Raw genomic sequence first — 15,421 nt, 5'->3', positions numbered from 1 at the left:
GACACTTACTTGCCCATATGCATCAGGAAGCAGTTCAGAGGTGGGCTTACCTGTCCTGATGAATGCCGTAAATCCATGAAATATCACAGGCTTCCTAAATTCATCCCCCTCTTGAGTAGCTCAGATTTTTTTAATTAAAAGTATTTGTAATGCACTCTGATTGCTTTTGTACTTTCCTTGCTTACATCAGATGTCTTTATGACCACCCACTCTGAGCCCGGTTCTGCCTGAGGTTTCTGTTAAAAGGGAGTTTTTCTTCTCACCACCGTTGCCAAGTGCTTGCTCATGTGGTAATGTTGGGTCTCTTTCATCTGAATTAAGGGGTAAGGTTCTAGACCTGCTCCTTGCGTTAAGTACCTTGAGATGGCTGTTGCTGTGGCAACATTTATATTATGCTTTGGCAAAATATAAAATAAAGATTGATGGATTTATTTCAACTTCTTTCCAAATCTCACCAAACTTTGCCAGTATACATTATTGTTAAAATTACAGACAGGAATAATAGCCAAAATCTGTACAATTTAAGATAAGGTAACATTTCTGTGTGATTGTATGAAAACTTGCTTACCATAAGTGTAACCAGAATGAGGACCAGGGTGCTGCGGAGGTAGGAGTGCCTGAATTGTTTAGGTTTGCAGTTTGGACTATTAACGATTTCTAGAATCAGCTCTTCCTGTCAACACACAAGTAGAATGAGTGTAATTACTAATTCAGCTCTCAACTCAGACCAGGTAGATACACATATTACACAGAATATTGTGACCAAGCTGAAACTAAAATATTAAATTCTTGTCATGTACTGTTTATTTCACTGATTAAAACAAATTTGTTTACTGGGTTTTTCTTAAGATGAACACAATATTCCTCAGCTACTTCCAAGGTCAAGACTGAACATCAGTGATTAAGTTTCAGTCCGTTTCAGAATGTTCAGGTCTGCATTTTATCACCATATTTCCTCATTTTTTTTTAACATGAAACTTTAACTTTTACATGAAACTAACATGGTGGAAATGGTCAGTACAACATGAGGTTTTTGTTTCTCCCAGGCGGTATCAGGTGATGGCCTCAGCTGTGGCCCTGGACACTATTAGAGACCCAGTTCATGTTTGACTATCTGCTCTTGAGGAAACACGGTATTTGGAGAGATGCTGGACTGGTCATACAGAAGAGTACTTAAGATTATAGTAAATGGTTAATTATGATTATATGACTCTACATTAACTAACTATTAATAATGTGCCCTCATTGTAAAGTGTTTGTGAAGGGCTGTACCTCCTCCTCACACCAGTCATAGACCTTCCACTGAGAAACGTGTCGTGCTCTGTGTCTCTTCCACAGCTCCAGGAACAGAGTAGCTGTTAACACAGAGAGGGTCAATCAAAGAGGGCTCACCTAGAACTTCCAACAGAACAGATGAAATCAGAGACTCACCCCAGATTGCCATAAACATGGCAAAAGCCACAGTTCCCTCATTGTCAAACAGATGGCTGACCTGGTTGGACACAAACATGATTACTTGAGTCCTAGATAGACCTTGATAGACATACCCTAACATTCACTGAAGTTTCTGTTCACACTTCCTGCACTCCTCCAGACCCTCAGACTTTCTAGCCAGCTCTCTGCCGAAAGATGTGATCAGTTCCATTGGCTCTATTTGCTATCTATCAAAAATGGCTCACTGGTTTCTGGATGTTTCCACCTTATACTAAACAGGCAGTGGTTCTGTCTCTCCAGAAGCCTTACCTCTTGTCACCTAATAACTATGACCCATTTCCAGTTGGCTTTTATTTCAAAAAGAGTTTAGAAAACAATTGTCGCTAACCAGCTCACTGCTGCTCTAAATGATCAAAATATCTGACAAATTTCTGTCTGGTTTCTGCGGAAATCCCTCTGTAAAGAGACAGCTCTTCTTATAATTTCTAACAATCCATTGATATACTCAGGTGCTGTAAACTGTTCTACCTTGCCGCTGCTTGATCTCAGCACTGCCCAGATACTGCTGATCACCACATCTTGATAGTCTTAAAAAGTGGATGGGCATCTAAGGGAGCACCTTCAACTGGTGTATCTCATGTCTTTAAGATCGAAGTTTCTCTGTGGCAGCACTCATAGGTCTGAGTCCACTCCATTATCCTGTGGGATGTTTCAGGGTTTTGTTTTGGGTCCAATTCTGTCCACTCAGTACATGCTTCCTTAAGGACACATTATCAGCAAATGAAAGCTATTTCTTGCAATTGATAGGCAGATGGTATTCAGTTCCCTTTCCGAGTTGGAAATGATCCTCTATGCAGTTATATCATCATGCCTTGACTATCGTAATGCTTGATTGACTTGTCTCAGCTAAACATCTGTAGAAAGCCTTCAGCCGGTTCAAAATGCTGCTGCAAGCTTGCTGACCAGGTCCAGTAAACAGTCCTTGCATTGGCTTCCCATAACTTTCAGGATTCAGTTCAAGGTTCTGGTGATAACCTGTTTAACCCAACATGCTCAGGCATCTGGATTTCTGTCTGACTTGCTCCACATTCTTGCTCCTAGCAGGCCCCTGATGTCTGATCCGGGCCTGGTGCTTTCCCCTTACCAGGCTCAAAACTAAAGGTGACTGAGCATTTGAGTCTGTCGCACCGAGATGATGGAACTGTTCCACAGGACTTGAGCGCTGCACCTTCTGTGGACATTTTCAAGAAGCAGCTAAAGTGTTTCTGTTCAGACTGTATTTAATGGAACCATGAGACTATATCAACAGTTTATTGCTGTTATTGTTCAGTCGTCCTATTCTTCTGTGTTTACTTACTGCAATTGTCTGTTTTACTTTACAGCACTTTGTATTTCTCTTGCATATTTCCTTTGTAAAGTGAGTTCTGTAAGACATTCTATACAAATAAAATGTGCTTACTGACCAATTGTCTTAGCTGGCTTTTAATAATGCATTTGACAGCTTCTGAAAGGCTACAGTGTTTTTTAAATGTCACATGATCCATAAACTGCAGTGAAAGAAATGTCTCAAATTTGGCATATGCTGTTGCACTTCCTCCACTGAGATGACATACAAAGATGACCCTGCCTACCTAGCATTCTTCTTTCAACATGAGTCAACCACAGACCTGAGAGGATACAGAACTACTAGCTGGACAGATGATAAAAATCAGCAAATAGTAATTTAGTTGCCATCTACAAATTAAATACTTGTTAAACCGCATTTGCCAGGCTAGATCTGGAAATGAGTTAATTCATGTGTCAATTCTGTAGTAGCAGGGCCTGTAACTTAAGCTTACCTTAGCGTAGGTGCAGGTGTCTGATAGTTTCCAGACTCGGCACCCGTTGTCACACCGAGGACACATGATGACGTGAGAGTGACATACTTCTTCACTGAAAAGAGGAAGTTAAAAAAAAGACACAGAATGCAACCTGAGAGAGAAAAAGACACGAATGGGGTGTTGGCACCTTAACGAGTTTCTCGCATCTACTGGCTTTCAAAGAATGTCCAAAAATACTTGAAGCCTTGCTGGAAGTGCTGCGGCTAAGAAATGACTTGATACCAGTATTTCTGTAATCTGCACTGACACCCACACAAATGACAAGTAACTATTAACTCACATGAGAGGACTGGTACTGAAAAAGGCCACTCCATACAAGAACACTATAACACCAAGAGCAGCTGCTGGCACCAAGAGCCTTGTGTACCAGCCCAGCCACAGGAAGTAGAGAGCCACCTTCTCCCCAAAGTAACACCTGGAGGCAGGAAATAAACACATTGATGCACATACAGTATAAATATGCTGCTCATACAATTACATGAAATACTATAGACATTTTTGTGTGCTTTTTGCTGTTCACAAATTTGAAAGCATGCAGTTTACTGACCACCCACATGAAGGGGATCAGAATTCAGTACAGCACAGAGTCGGAAAAATGGCTGTTCGTGTTCGTTTGTGAGAATGTTCATGTGTGTTTTTTCATGGATTGGAAGCCAACAGTGATAGGAGCTGAAAAACGGGTTTCCTCTCTCTTACTGTCTAACATTTATTTGGTTGACTGGTTGATTAATTGTTCATTATGCTCTCATTTAACCATAATCTTATTGATCAATCAGTGGTCATGTTAATTTGATTAGGAAAAGGTGCTGTCCTGGATAATCATCATGATCACTTCTAGTGGGGGAGGAAAAAACAAACTAACTGCTGGGTACTGAATGTCGGTCCTTTTAAATGCAGCCAAAAATCATTTAGACGCCAAACCACCTGTACAACAAGCAAATGCAGACTAAATTAAAGCTGTAAGCAGCGTTGAACGGGCCTTCGAAACCCTCGTGTGCATCAGGGTGCGGCACAGTCGAAGGGTTTCTGTCAGGGGCACATAGATGTTTTCAGACCTGGGCTGGCAATTCTGACTTTACCCACCTCCCCCTTCTTTCCCTCCTTTGCCCTGTCAGTTTGATGAAGGTTTTAGAGAAGTCTTCTTGTGAAATATTATCATAAATCCCATGGATTTGGCCAAATCTTTGTTTGTCAGAATTGACATTTTAGAAGGAAAATTTGTTGTGGATGCAGTGATAAAGGTTGGAAAGTGGTCAGACTTATAATTTAGATGTCAGAAGCCTCAGTTTGACACAAAGATAAGTTAAGCATAGTGTCATAAGGAGGAGATAGTGTTTGTTCGTGGTCCAAAATTGGCACAAAGTCATAATTTCATGTGCATATTGTGGGCTTCCTGTTGGATTTAGGTCAGAGGTGTCAAAAACGATTTGTAGGTCTTGATGAGATGAATAATTGAGTTTTGGTTTGATGTCTCTACGACATTCCTACAGGCCGTGGCACCCCTTTTGATACCAAGGTGGAGCTGTGGAGAGCATTTCGGCACTTCAGGGGTTAATATTTACATTTTTATCAATTTTTCCCCCCAGATCTGATGTGTGTGCCAAATTTGGTGAGTTTTTGAGCATATTTAGGGGGTCAAATTGCGGTCTAAATGGCAGAATAATAAGGAAAGAAAGGAAAGAAGAAAGAGCACCTCTGGGGCTCAGGACCTAATTAAAGACAATTGGGCCAGTATGTAACTGGAACTAAAAGATTGCATACCGGACCAAACCAAACTGGCAATGGACCCAAATCTCTGTCTGATTTACAAACTTCAGGCTTCAAAGTAAATATACAACAGTTTTCAAAAAGAGCTTTACTTGGTCCCATACAGAATGGTAGCAGCCATGCTATCAACCAACAGACAAACACACAGACAGACATGTAGACTGACTTGACATCATTGACCGGCTGGCCAGTGAATAGACCTGACCATCGAGCCCATTTCTTCCTCAGCTGCCTCTGCTTTTTCCTCTGGGAATCATGAAAAGAATGAACATAAAGACATCAGGTTTATAATATTTACATACACACACAAAGGCTATGTATTGATGTGCTGCAAACTAGTGTACAATTAAGATAGAGAAGAAATCTCATCTCCCTTGATCAGTTATAACAAATATTTATATACTGTGCCCAATCATTGGCATGTTAGGTGTACAACACACTTGAGACAACCATTAGTAATGTTTGTTTTTTTAAACAGGTAATCTCATTGTGACACGGGGTCTTATTCTCTAGCAAGACCTGGCAGGGACAGACAAATAGTACAACAAGTTACAGAGACATACACATACAACATACGATATACAACCTTCAACTTAGTGCCAAGTGGAAGCAGAGGAAATTACAAAAACAAGAACAAATGTGAAAAGATACTTTCTCCCGTGCCTCAAAGATAAGTTTAAAATCCTCTCATGGGATAAAGGGGGACAGCTTCAGATCCTGCTGAGGAGGTTCCAGGTTTAGGGAGCAGAGGTTAAGAACATTGAGCTCTGTATGTACAGAGAGAACCCCCAAGGTAATAAAGGCCTGGAATGTAGGCAAAGACTACAGTGCATCCAAGCATGAGGATTAATCAAAGGATGATCTCACCTCATGGAGGCAGAATGTGGTCTCAAACACATCCTTCATCAACAGTTCCTCCAGGTTCTCTGATAGAAGCAAACAGTAAACACAAACAGTAAAGTTATGGTGTTCCACAAGGGTCTGTGCTTGGACCAGTCCTCTTCACCCTATACCTGCTTCCTCTTGGTCACGTTATTAAGAAACACTCGATTAATTTTCACTGCTACGCAGACGACACGCAGCTTTAAGTCTGAATTCTTGCTTGTGTTGTACGTCGCTTTGGACAAAAGCGTCTGCTAAATGAAATTGTAGAATTGTAGAATTGTAGCTGTACTTATCAATGCATCCACATGAAACAAATCAGTTGACTAAACTGGAGGCCTGTCTAAAGGAGATAAAAACTTGGATGACCCATAATTTCCTTTTATTAAACTCTGATAAAACTGAAGTTATTGTCCTGGGCCGAAAACATCTTAGAGACACTCTATCTAATGAGATAGGTACCCTAGAAGGTATTACCTTGGCCCCCAGCACTACCATAAGGAACCTAGGAGTTCTCTTCCATCAGGATCTGTCCTTTAACACACACATTAAGCAAATTTCTAGGACTGCTTTCTTTCATTTATGTAACATTTCTAAGATCAGACACATCCTGTCTCAAAAAGATGCAGAAATACTAGTCCATGCTTTTGTCACTTCCAGGCTGGATTACTGCAACTCCCCCCTATCAGGCTGCACCAGCAAGTCCCTAAAGACTCTCCAGCTGGTCCAAAACGCTGCTGCCCGCGTGTTGACGAGAACTAGGAGAAGAGTCCATGTCTCTCCTGTACTGGCTCCCTGCCAAATTCAGAATAGAATTCAAAATTCTCCTTCTAACATACAAAGTCCTCAACAGTCTGGCTCCTTCATACCTGACAGAGCTCCTAGTCCGCTATTATCCAGCTAGAACTCTTCGCTCCCAGGATGCAGAGTTACTTGTTGTTCCGAGAGTTTCTAAAAGTAGAATGGGAGTCAGAGTCTTCAGCTATCAGGCTCCCCTCCTGTGGAACCGTCTCCCAGTTTTGGTCCGGGATGCAGACACCCTCTCTACCTTTAAGAGCAGACTTAAGACCTTCCTTTTTGATCAGGCTTATAGTTAGGGCTGCTTAGGCTGGCCCTAAGATATGCTGCTATAGGCTGAGACTGCTGGGGATTCTCCCATGGTGCACTCTCTCTCTTCCTCTCTGTCCTACTATATGTGTCATATATAAATCATTCTCATACGTGTTACTAACTCTTCTTCTCTGTAGCCTTTGGGCTCCCTGCTTCCCAAATCCCGGGTGCTGCTGGAGGAGGCTACAGACCTGAAGAGGCTCAAGCTGCCACCCGTAGTACCGCCTGCTCATGTCCCTGTCTGTCCATCAGTCTCTTCCCTTTATCGCTCTCTTGATCTCTGCCCCTCTCTTTCTTTCTGTATATCTGTCCTCACTACATTATCTGTCTTTGTCTCTGTCCCACTCTCCTTCCTCCTAACCGGTAAAAGCAGAAGGCCGTCCCCACTGAGCCTGGATCTGCTCAACGTTCCTGCCTGTAAAAAGGAAGGTTTTCATCGCCGCTGTTGCAGGATGTGCTTGTTGATGGAGAATTGTTGGGTGTAGATTCATTGAAGGAGAGTGGTACTAGACCTGCTCTACTAGTAAAGTGTCATGAGATAACTTTTGTTGTGATTTGGCGCTAGACAAATAAAACTGACTTAACTTGAACATAAAAAGCTGCTGTGTTTCTGTCCCATACTAATTGCTCATTTTAAACAAACTCACCTCCTGTATTAATGAAGGTCTGGTGAAGGATGAAATGGACAATTCTAATCCTGAAACAACAGAATGATCAGGGACTGAGATGCATGCACATGATTGGATTCTTGGGTTTTGTAAAAGGGAATAGTTTTAAATATAATTAAGTACTCAACACATACATGTACATACCATGTACAGTGGGGCAAAAGTATTTGGCAGCACCGATTCTGAAAGTTCTCACTTAAAAAGATAAGGTTTGTAATGTTCATCATTGGTACACTTCAACTGTGAAGCAGAATGTAAAAAAAAAAAAAAAAAATCCAGGAAATCACATTGTATTTTTTTAAAGAATTTATTTGTATAATGGTGCAGAAAATAAGTATTTCATCATCATCAAAGGTGACTGCAGAATTGGTGGCTGCCAAATACTTTTTTGCCCCACTGTATATACGAGTGCTACCTTACCTTGTAGCCTGAGTGGCACTGCCCCTTTCATCTCCACACCAGTTGCAAGAATCAGAGACTTTCAGCAGGTACTGGTAGTCTTCAAATGTGTCACTGGGTGCACGTAGGCCAAAAAACAGCTTGTCTTCATGTACCAGTCTCTGACAAAAAAAACAACACCTGCATTAAGAGGAATGCTGCAAACCACCATACCGTCTCTGAGGTAACCTGGAAGAGTAGGGAGACTCACAGTGACAGAGATATTTTTCTTCTCCAGTTGCTGAATAAAGGCTTTCTGCCTCTGAGCCTTTTGGTCCATGTCATCATCAATCTTGTGGGCCACCAGAACATAGTCAAATGTTCTTTGGCTTGGCTGTTGGAGAAGATACTGCCAGTGTCATCAGAAGCTGATGGTGGAATACATACTTAAAAATTCTAAACTGATGTGAAAGTTGCTTTAACAACATGAGGTTGAAAGAAAACATCAATACAACTTGTTGTTGTACTGGACCACAGCAGCCTGAAATGGCTGGTTACTTTAAAAATGGCTGAAGCTGAGGCTCGTTTCTACATGAGTTGACCTGCTCTTTGATGTACTCCTCCAGGAATGCCACCCTTATCAGGTGAAACCATCTATCTGGTGCACAGGTGTCTTTCACACCTCCAGTAGAGGTCACTAGAAGCACTGTGAGAGTCATGTTTTTTTAATTCTCCAGCACTTTAAACACCATTCAGCCTGCACTGCTGAGGGAAAAACTGGAAGAGGCTGGAGTAGAGCACCATCTGGCTGCATGGACCATCGAATACCTCACCAACAGGCCACAATTTGTGAGACTTTAGGACTGTGTGTCTGATGTGGTAGTCTGCAGTACAGGGGCCCCACAGGGCACAGTGCAACAATCACACACACACACACTCATAAAAACATACACAGACTACACAGTGTCACATGAGAGTGAAACAATCTAGGCTGTGTTTCCAAAAGCCAAAGAATAAAAATGTGTCTTTCGGCGTGATTTGAACACCTGCAGAGTGGGGGCTTGCCTAACATGCAGGGGCAACTCATTCCACATGTGTGTATACATTTTTTAACTTGTCTATTTACCTTATTTAAATTTCCTTCCATTATTTGCTGCCCCCCCCCCCCCCACAGCTGTAATAACAGAATTTCCAGAGTACAGGATGAATAAAGTCTCATCCTTCAATGGTGAGGAGCAAAATGGAGATTGTTGAGGTGGAAACGACTGGATGTGTATATTAAATCAGCGGCGTGTGTCCTCATACACATCTGAGACTAGTCCAACCATTAAAATGATGCAGCTCATGACACAAATACACGAGGACTTAGTGTGTTTGAACAATAAGATCATGACAGGATAGAAGGTTGGAATGAGCAGGAAGAGTTTCTCAGCCTACATTCTCTTTCTTCCACGACTCTCAAGCAGCATGCAACTCCAACTCACATCTATGATGCAGTTTGCCTCATTATGATTCACATACATCAATAAACTGTTTATTTATCACTAAGTTGTTTGTCTGTCTTGCAGAGATAAGCTCAAAGCACCAACATTTCACTTCAGATCAAACACTTATTAAAGATGAATTATCAATATTATCATCAATTGTCTAATCAGTCGAGTGGTGCCCCATTTTGATCAATGACAATAACATTATAAATTAGCAAGGCTACAGTCAAATGGCACATATGCACTCTGTGAGGAAATCCCTCCAGCAGGTGGCAGTAGTCAGCATTTGCTAGTCAAAAGGTAAACCTTATATTCTATTATTGTCATTTATCCTGTTTGCAGAGCGTCTTTGAGCCTTTGTGACTCATTTACTTACATTTCAGATGTTGGATTTGATTTCATCAGATCAGCCAATCAAAAAAGTGGAAATAATATTCATTTATTATATTCCATATTATTGTGTGGTTCAAATTTACATGAAATGGCCACCTCAATAAAAGCAGCATGAATATCCTGGGCAGTCTCACCATTGAGGGCAGTAAGGGCTCTGTGTTGCAACCGTCCTTCTCTCGGTCCCACATCTCAAAGTTTTCCTTGAACACAAACAGATGGGCAACAGTAGTATTAAAGTCGCTCAGCTCACCAATATGGCCGATAATGTTTCACAGTAACTGTCAGATCATTCTTTCTTTCAGGATTGAAGGCTGATTTTTGTTCCTGACCTTGTACTCTTGAGGTTTTAACTACTCTTAATGATCACAATGTGATGAATATTTTCCAGACAGTAAAAGTCTGAGGTAGAACATTGAGAGCAGACATAAGAGCTGCAGGCAGGTACTGTGAGGGTCCAAGGAGCCCCACCGATGAAAATATCAGACCTGCACCCCATTGGTGGGTGGACATGGCTGCTGAGGGGCAACTGGACCAATTATTCCTTCATCTCGCACTATCAAGAGATGAAAAAAAATCCAGATAGATTTTCACATACAAGAATTCAGAAACTGCAGTAAGTAAGATCAAATCACTTAGACATACACACACACATAAACATATATATATATATATATATATATATATTCAGTCTAACATGACAGGACATCATGTTACCGGCAATTACTCTGTTCACACAGACAAACTTTACATGAATTACCCATCAGCAGCAAAAAGATACAAACAGCCATCAGGCTTTGCCTCCTGTCTGTAACTATAATGAGGGCCATTACTTACAAAGAGTATTTTTTCGGTCCTAGAACTTCATCACTGCTGTTTCTGGTGATTGTGATTGGGCCACAGTCACTGTTTTTCCTGTGTTATCGATGAGACTTGTAGTTTAAATTATTTTGGTGTAGTCAAGCTGTACAGGTGCACAGAACCGCTGATTAGTCATCTGGATCAGATGTGACCTGCTACCTGGAAGCAGCTGTGGCCACACCCAGTCTTAAACCAATCTCCCCAGATAGCATCTGCTGCATTTATCAGTCAATGTGGACTCTAAAGGTTATGAGGGCTGTAAGACACGTGGTTTACTAAATGTAAAAGAGAAGAGAGCAGAGGACACTGGCGGGACGGAAGTTTAGCTGCAGGCCGAGTTAAGACCTGCAGGCTGCTCATTGTAAATTGGGGAGGGAAACTAATGCTAGACTGCAGAAAACATGTTACACAGGTAAGATATGAATGTACCTGATGTGTCATATTAGATATATAATTAATCCAAATGATCTGGACTTGAATGACTGCTTTATGGGCAGCATGGCTCAGGGGTGGAGTGGCCGTCTAGCAACCAAAGGGTCGCTGGTTCGATCCTCGACCTCGGTGACCATGTCAAAGTGTCCTTGAGCAAGATACTGAACCCATAATTGCTCCTGATGAGTAGGTTGGCGCCTTGCATGGTAGCCTCCACCATCAGTGTGTGAATGTGTGTGTGAACGGGTGAATGAGATGACACTGTAAAGCGCTTTGAGTACCGCGAAGGTAGAAAAGCGCTATATAAAATTGAGTCCATTTACCATTTACCATTTACTTTACCTGACGATAATGTCAAACCCCTCGTCATACCTACCAACCATTGGGAGAGATAATTACAGCTCCTCTGACTCCACAAGGGAAAATAGGCGCTCCAAGTTGAAAACTTCACCAACATGAAGGAATTTGGAAAGAACAAGAGTTGCATGTGACAAAGTAGCTCAATGTACCAGTAGCATCAGAAAAGTCACCAAGCAAACTGACTGACAGGAACAGGAAGTATGAAAATGCTAGTCAATGCCAAGCCTGGACAATAATGGTAGTCCAGTTGCCCTGTGCAGCACCATGATTTGATTGTTATGACATAATGGTGTCACACGTAACTTGACAGAAAGCTCAAAAGCCAAGTGAACAACCCAGCAAGATTAAGAGACAAAGACGGCATATGGAGAGAATATACATCAATGGGTGGGAATGATGATGATGATGATGGGGCAGTGTAAGTCCGACCAAGCATATCACCCAGAAACGTTAATGATGTTGGCTGCTTATCAATGAATCGAGAGAGCACCATGTGAGCAATGCAAGCTCTTCCGTTGCTGCCAGTGACTGAGAATGCTCAGACTATCAACTGCATCTCTTAGAGTTTACTCAAAAACACAGATGTGGATCAGTAGCTCAGGTCCAGTTCAATGACAATTAATTTTCCAAGAAATTTTAACTGATTTCTCATGAAAGGCTGACGGACCTGAATGTGCCACTGTAACAAGGATGTGGGCTACTTATCCACCCTGGGACCAGGTCTCTTTCTGGTCCTTTTTCAAGGTTATATCATTATCAAGCAACAGTCTCTAGTGTCTATATTGCAGCAACAGCCACACACACGCTTCACTAGTCCAGCCCATCAGCCTCCTATGTGAGGTCCTGTATTGTATCTTACTTCGACGCGGTTAGTTCGTAGAGTCCCGAGTTCACAGCAGGTCCATCATGGGACTGATTGGGCGAATGGTCCTGATCATGGTCCTTGGATGGTTTGGCACCGTTGCTAATTTCGGGGTTGTATGAAACTAAACAACTGAAAGTGCAGGCGGACCAGCTGATGAGAGAAAGCTCCTTAGTTCACTCACCTCGACGTTCGCGGAGAACATGCTGAAGTTGTCCCCGTGTTGTTGTGTCGGCTGAAGACAACTGCATCGATCCATCCTGCAGCTTCTGGTCAGGCCTTCATCACCTCAGGTTCCACCGTACGTTCATCTCCTGGAGAAATGTGCTCCAACTTTATTTCCGCATTTCTGTGCGCCGGCAGTTTAAGTCATTCGAGAGTTAGGAGGGGAGTACCTAAAGCGAGGTAAAGGTGTGTTGTTTCACCTGAACCCGCTGACGTCATGCCTTCGTGAGGCGGGCCCTATGTTGTCTTCAGGGAAGGAAGGGAAATGTTGATGCTGCATTCGGATGTTTGTGAAAGTTAGGTTTACTCGAGGAGAAAGAATGTCTTGTTTTTATTTATAAGCTAAAAGTTAACTACCATACATACCTTACCTCTTCCACGCAGATGACAAGGTGAGAAGTGGTCACAGGAAGACATGTGAGCAGACATTTTTGTGTGAATTTGAAGTGTTTGCTGTTAAAACAGAGAAAGAGGGAACCCCTTGACCTAACACCAGCAATGACTCACCAAGAGTGTAGGCTATCTCTCAAGAACTCACTCATGGGAGTCTTGAGCTTGTAAAGATGTTTTTACCTCCTTTGATTGTCTTCAGAATGCAGAATGATCCAGCCACCTACATTTACCTTGAAGGTAGTTTGGTGTCATCCAAGTTGTTGTTTTTTTAATCCAGACTGATGATCAGTGATCCACTAACACTTTGAGATAAACTAGCTGACACTTTTCTTCTCTTGTTCACAGGATTTGAGGCATGAGTGCTCAGAATAAAAAAATGAAGGTCTGCTTGCAGTAATATGTCTCTCCATTTGAATCAGACTGCAAAGAGGAAATGGAGGTAGACTGACCCCTATGCAGAGTGCAAAGACAGGCAGGACAGAAAGAATAAATTATTATTTTTTCAATAGCAGATATAATCCAAGACAACAACTGACGTGAAAAGCACGCAAAAAGGAGTGAAAAAAGACTAAGACAGGAAGTTCATTTTCATGGGAGTGAAAAGTGGCCTGGTGATTAATCTCCAGGGGGCTGAGCCAAGGTGGAGGACTTCAGATGGGAGGGGTTGCCCGGGAGGATGGCCCCTGACACAGGAAAGTAGGGAGGAGACTGTCTGCAGGCCAATGGCAGTGAAGACGACCAGCTGCTACGCCATGGGATCAACATGGTAAATTAACCACTGTGACAGTCAAACTAAGAGGAGAAGTTACATACTGAAGAAGGAAAGATCATGACAAAGAATAAGTTTCAAGTCTATGGAAGTGTATTGCTTTCACTTTAGAAAACGTGCTGTTTTTTTCTGAATCGATGGCTTAATTTTCTTATTAATTCAGGAAAACTGAAAAGTGTAAATCCTGTGAGAAGTTCTGAAGCTAAAGCTACAATTGTTGTTGCTGCTTACCAGCTGAAACTCGATTGGCTGTTGCGGTTCAATGAGTCTGCAATATTGGTCCTGGCATGTCTCACCTGTAAATATGTATTAGTACATGAGTATCAGCAGTTTTCCTGACTAGCAGGGATGGAGGACAGAAAAAAAGGCAGACTATCAACAACTGTGTTTGCTGATGAGAGTAATGATGCATATGAGCAGATTTATTGGTACTCTAAACAGTTAGACTCAAGTTGACAAGTTGAGACATAGATTTTCACATCATGTCTTAGACTGCCTGACTGATCAAGGCCACTATATATATACTGTATATATTGTGTGTGTGTGTGTGTGTGTGTGTGGCCTCACCCACACTCACACACTGATGGTGGAGGCTGCCATGCAAGTGCTGACCTGCTCATCCACAGCAATTAACATAACATCTCAGGTAACACTTTAGTCATATCCTTGATTTCCAAAAACTCTTTAGCTGCATAAATAATCTTCTGCCTTAACCTTGTCTTTATCTGCTGCATTGGTGCAATTACTACTTTCACAAAAAATAAACTTAATTACTATTAAAATACTATCTCTACCTCTGCGCATTCATGATACTTTATAGGCCTTGAATTGCTGCCTTGACTGCAGTAATTCACTAGATGTTGCTGTTCTTGCTGAAGAGGAATCCCCAAAGCTCATAAGGCTTTAAGTGCCCATCTCAGGAATACCTGATCAAGATGCCTGACAGGGCACCGTTAGTGGAGCTGTCATCCTGCAGCAGTGTAGATGGATGAACTGCAGATCAGCAGCAGGTGAGGGATTACCTGCAGGTATGAATGGCAACTCCAGGACTCCGCCCAGCACTAAACACATCCACATGAGGGAGAGGGGACCTCACATCATCAGTGAGCAGTTTTAGAATACAAAAGAATGCCTTATTGTCATTGTGTGGTCAGATACAATGAAACTGGGGTGCAACTCCGATAGAAACATAGATAATAAGTTAAAAAATACTGTACAAGTTAAAAGAAATATGATACAAGGTAGCGAAAATACTATACAACAAGCAATGTAGACAAATAATTACATTTAAATTGTACATTGTAAATGGCAAAGTAAGGCACACATGTTTTATGTACAATAGCAGCAGTGTGGAATGAGAGTCTGTTATTTTGAGTTCAGTGCAGTGATGGCTTGTGGGAAGAAACTGTCTCTGAGTCTGTTGGTTCTGGTTCTAATGGACCGATAGCGCCTGCCAGAGGGCAGCAGGTCGCTATTGGTCCAGAGGCGGTGGGTGGGGTGGGTGCTGTCGCCTATGATTGCCT

The 15,421-nt window shown here is 42.0% G+C and overlaps 1 protein-coding gene across 5 annotated transcripts in view; it reads right to left on the bottom strand.

Annotated features, from left to right (window-relative positions):
* LOC147268732 (anoctamin-9-like) overlaps positions 1-12,977 on the bottom strand; it is a 43,692-nt gene extending 30,715 nt beyond the window's left edge. Inside the window, exons 1-13 of one of the 5 annotated variants that reach the window (XM_086222333.1) lie at positions 12,696-12,977; positions 11,666-11,734; positions 10,134-10,199; positions 8,391-8,513; positions 8,162-8,301; positions 7,721-7,770; positions 5,949-6,007; positions 5,248-5,327; positions 3,595-3,729; positions 3,273-3,366; positions 1,432-1,492; positions 1,273-1,355; positions 569-673 (exon numbers count right to left, since the gene is read on the bottom strand). In XM_086222333.1, coding sequence (XP_086078459.1) covers positions 569-673; positions 1,273-1,355; positions 1,432-1,492; positions 3,273-3,366; positions 3,595-3,729; positions 5,248-5,327; positions 5,949-6,007; positions 7,721-7,770; positions 8,162-8,301; positions 8,391-8,513; positions 10,134-10,199; positions 11,666-11,734; positions 12,696-12,770 — 1,140 coding nt within the window. In that variant the 5' untranslated portion in view covers positions 12,771-12,977. Of the gene's footprint in view, positions 1-568; positions 674-1,272; positions 1,356-1,431; positions 1,493-3,272; positions 3,367-3,594; positions 3,730-5,247; positions 5,328-5,948; positions 6,008-7,720; positions 7,771-8,161; positions 8,302-8,390; positions 8,514-10,133; positions 10,200-10,328; positions 10,421-10,484; positions 10,553-10,833; positions 11,026-11,665; positions 11,735-12,695 lie in introns of those variants that run through there. The other 4 variants (XM_086222351.1, XM_086222340.1, XM_086222360.1 and 1 more) reach the window with 4 other exon arrangements.
* Positions 12,978-15,421: the final 2,444 nt, after the last annotated feature.

Source organism: Aulostomus chinensis, chromosome 2, assembly GCF_037954235.1.
Source record: "Aulostomus chinensis isolate RoL2024-O1b breed Wild chromosome 2, RoL_Achi_v1.0, whole genome shotgun sequence".
Lineage (NCBI taxonomy): Eukaryota > Metazoa > Chordata > Actinopteri > Syngnathiformes > Aulostomidae > Aulostomus > Aulostomus chinensis.
This window is presented reverse-complemented; position numbering and strand designations above follow the sequence as displayed.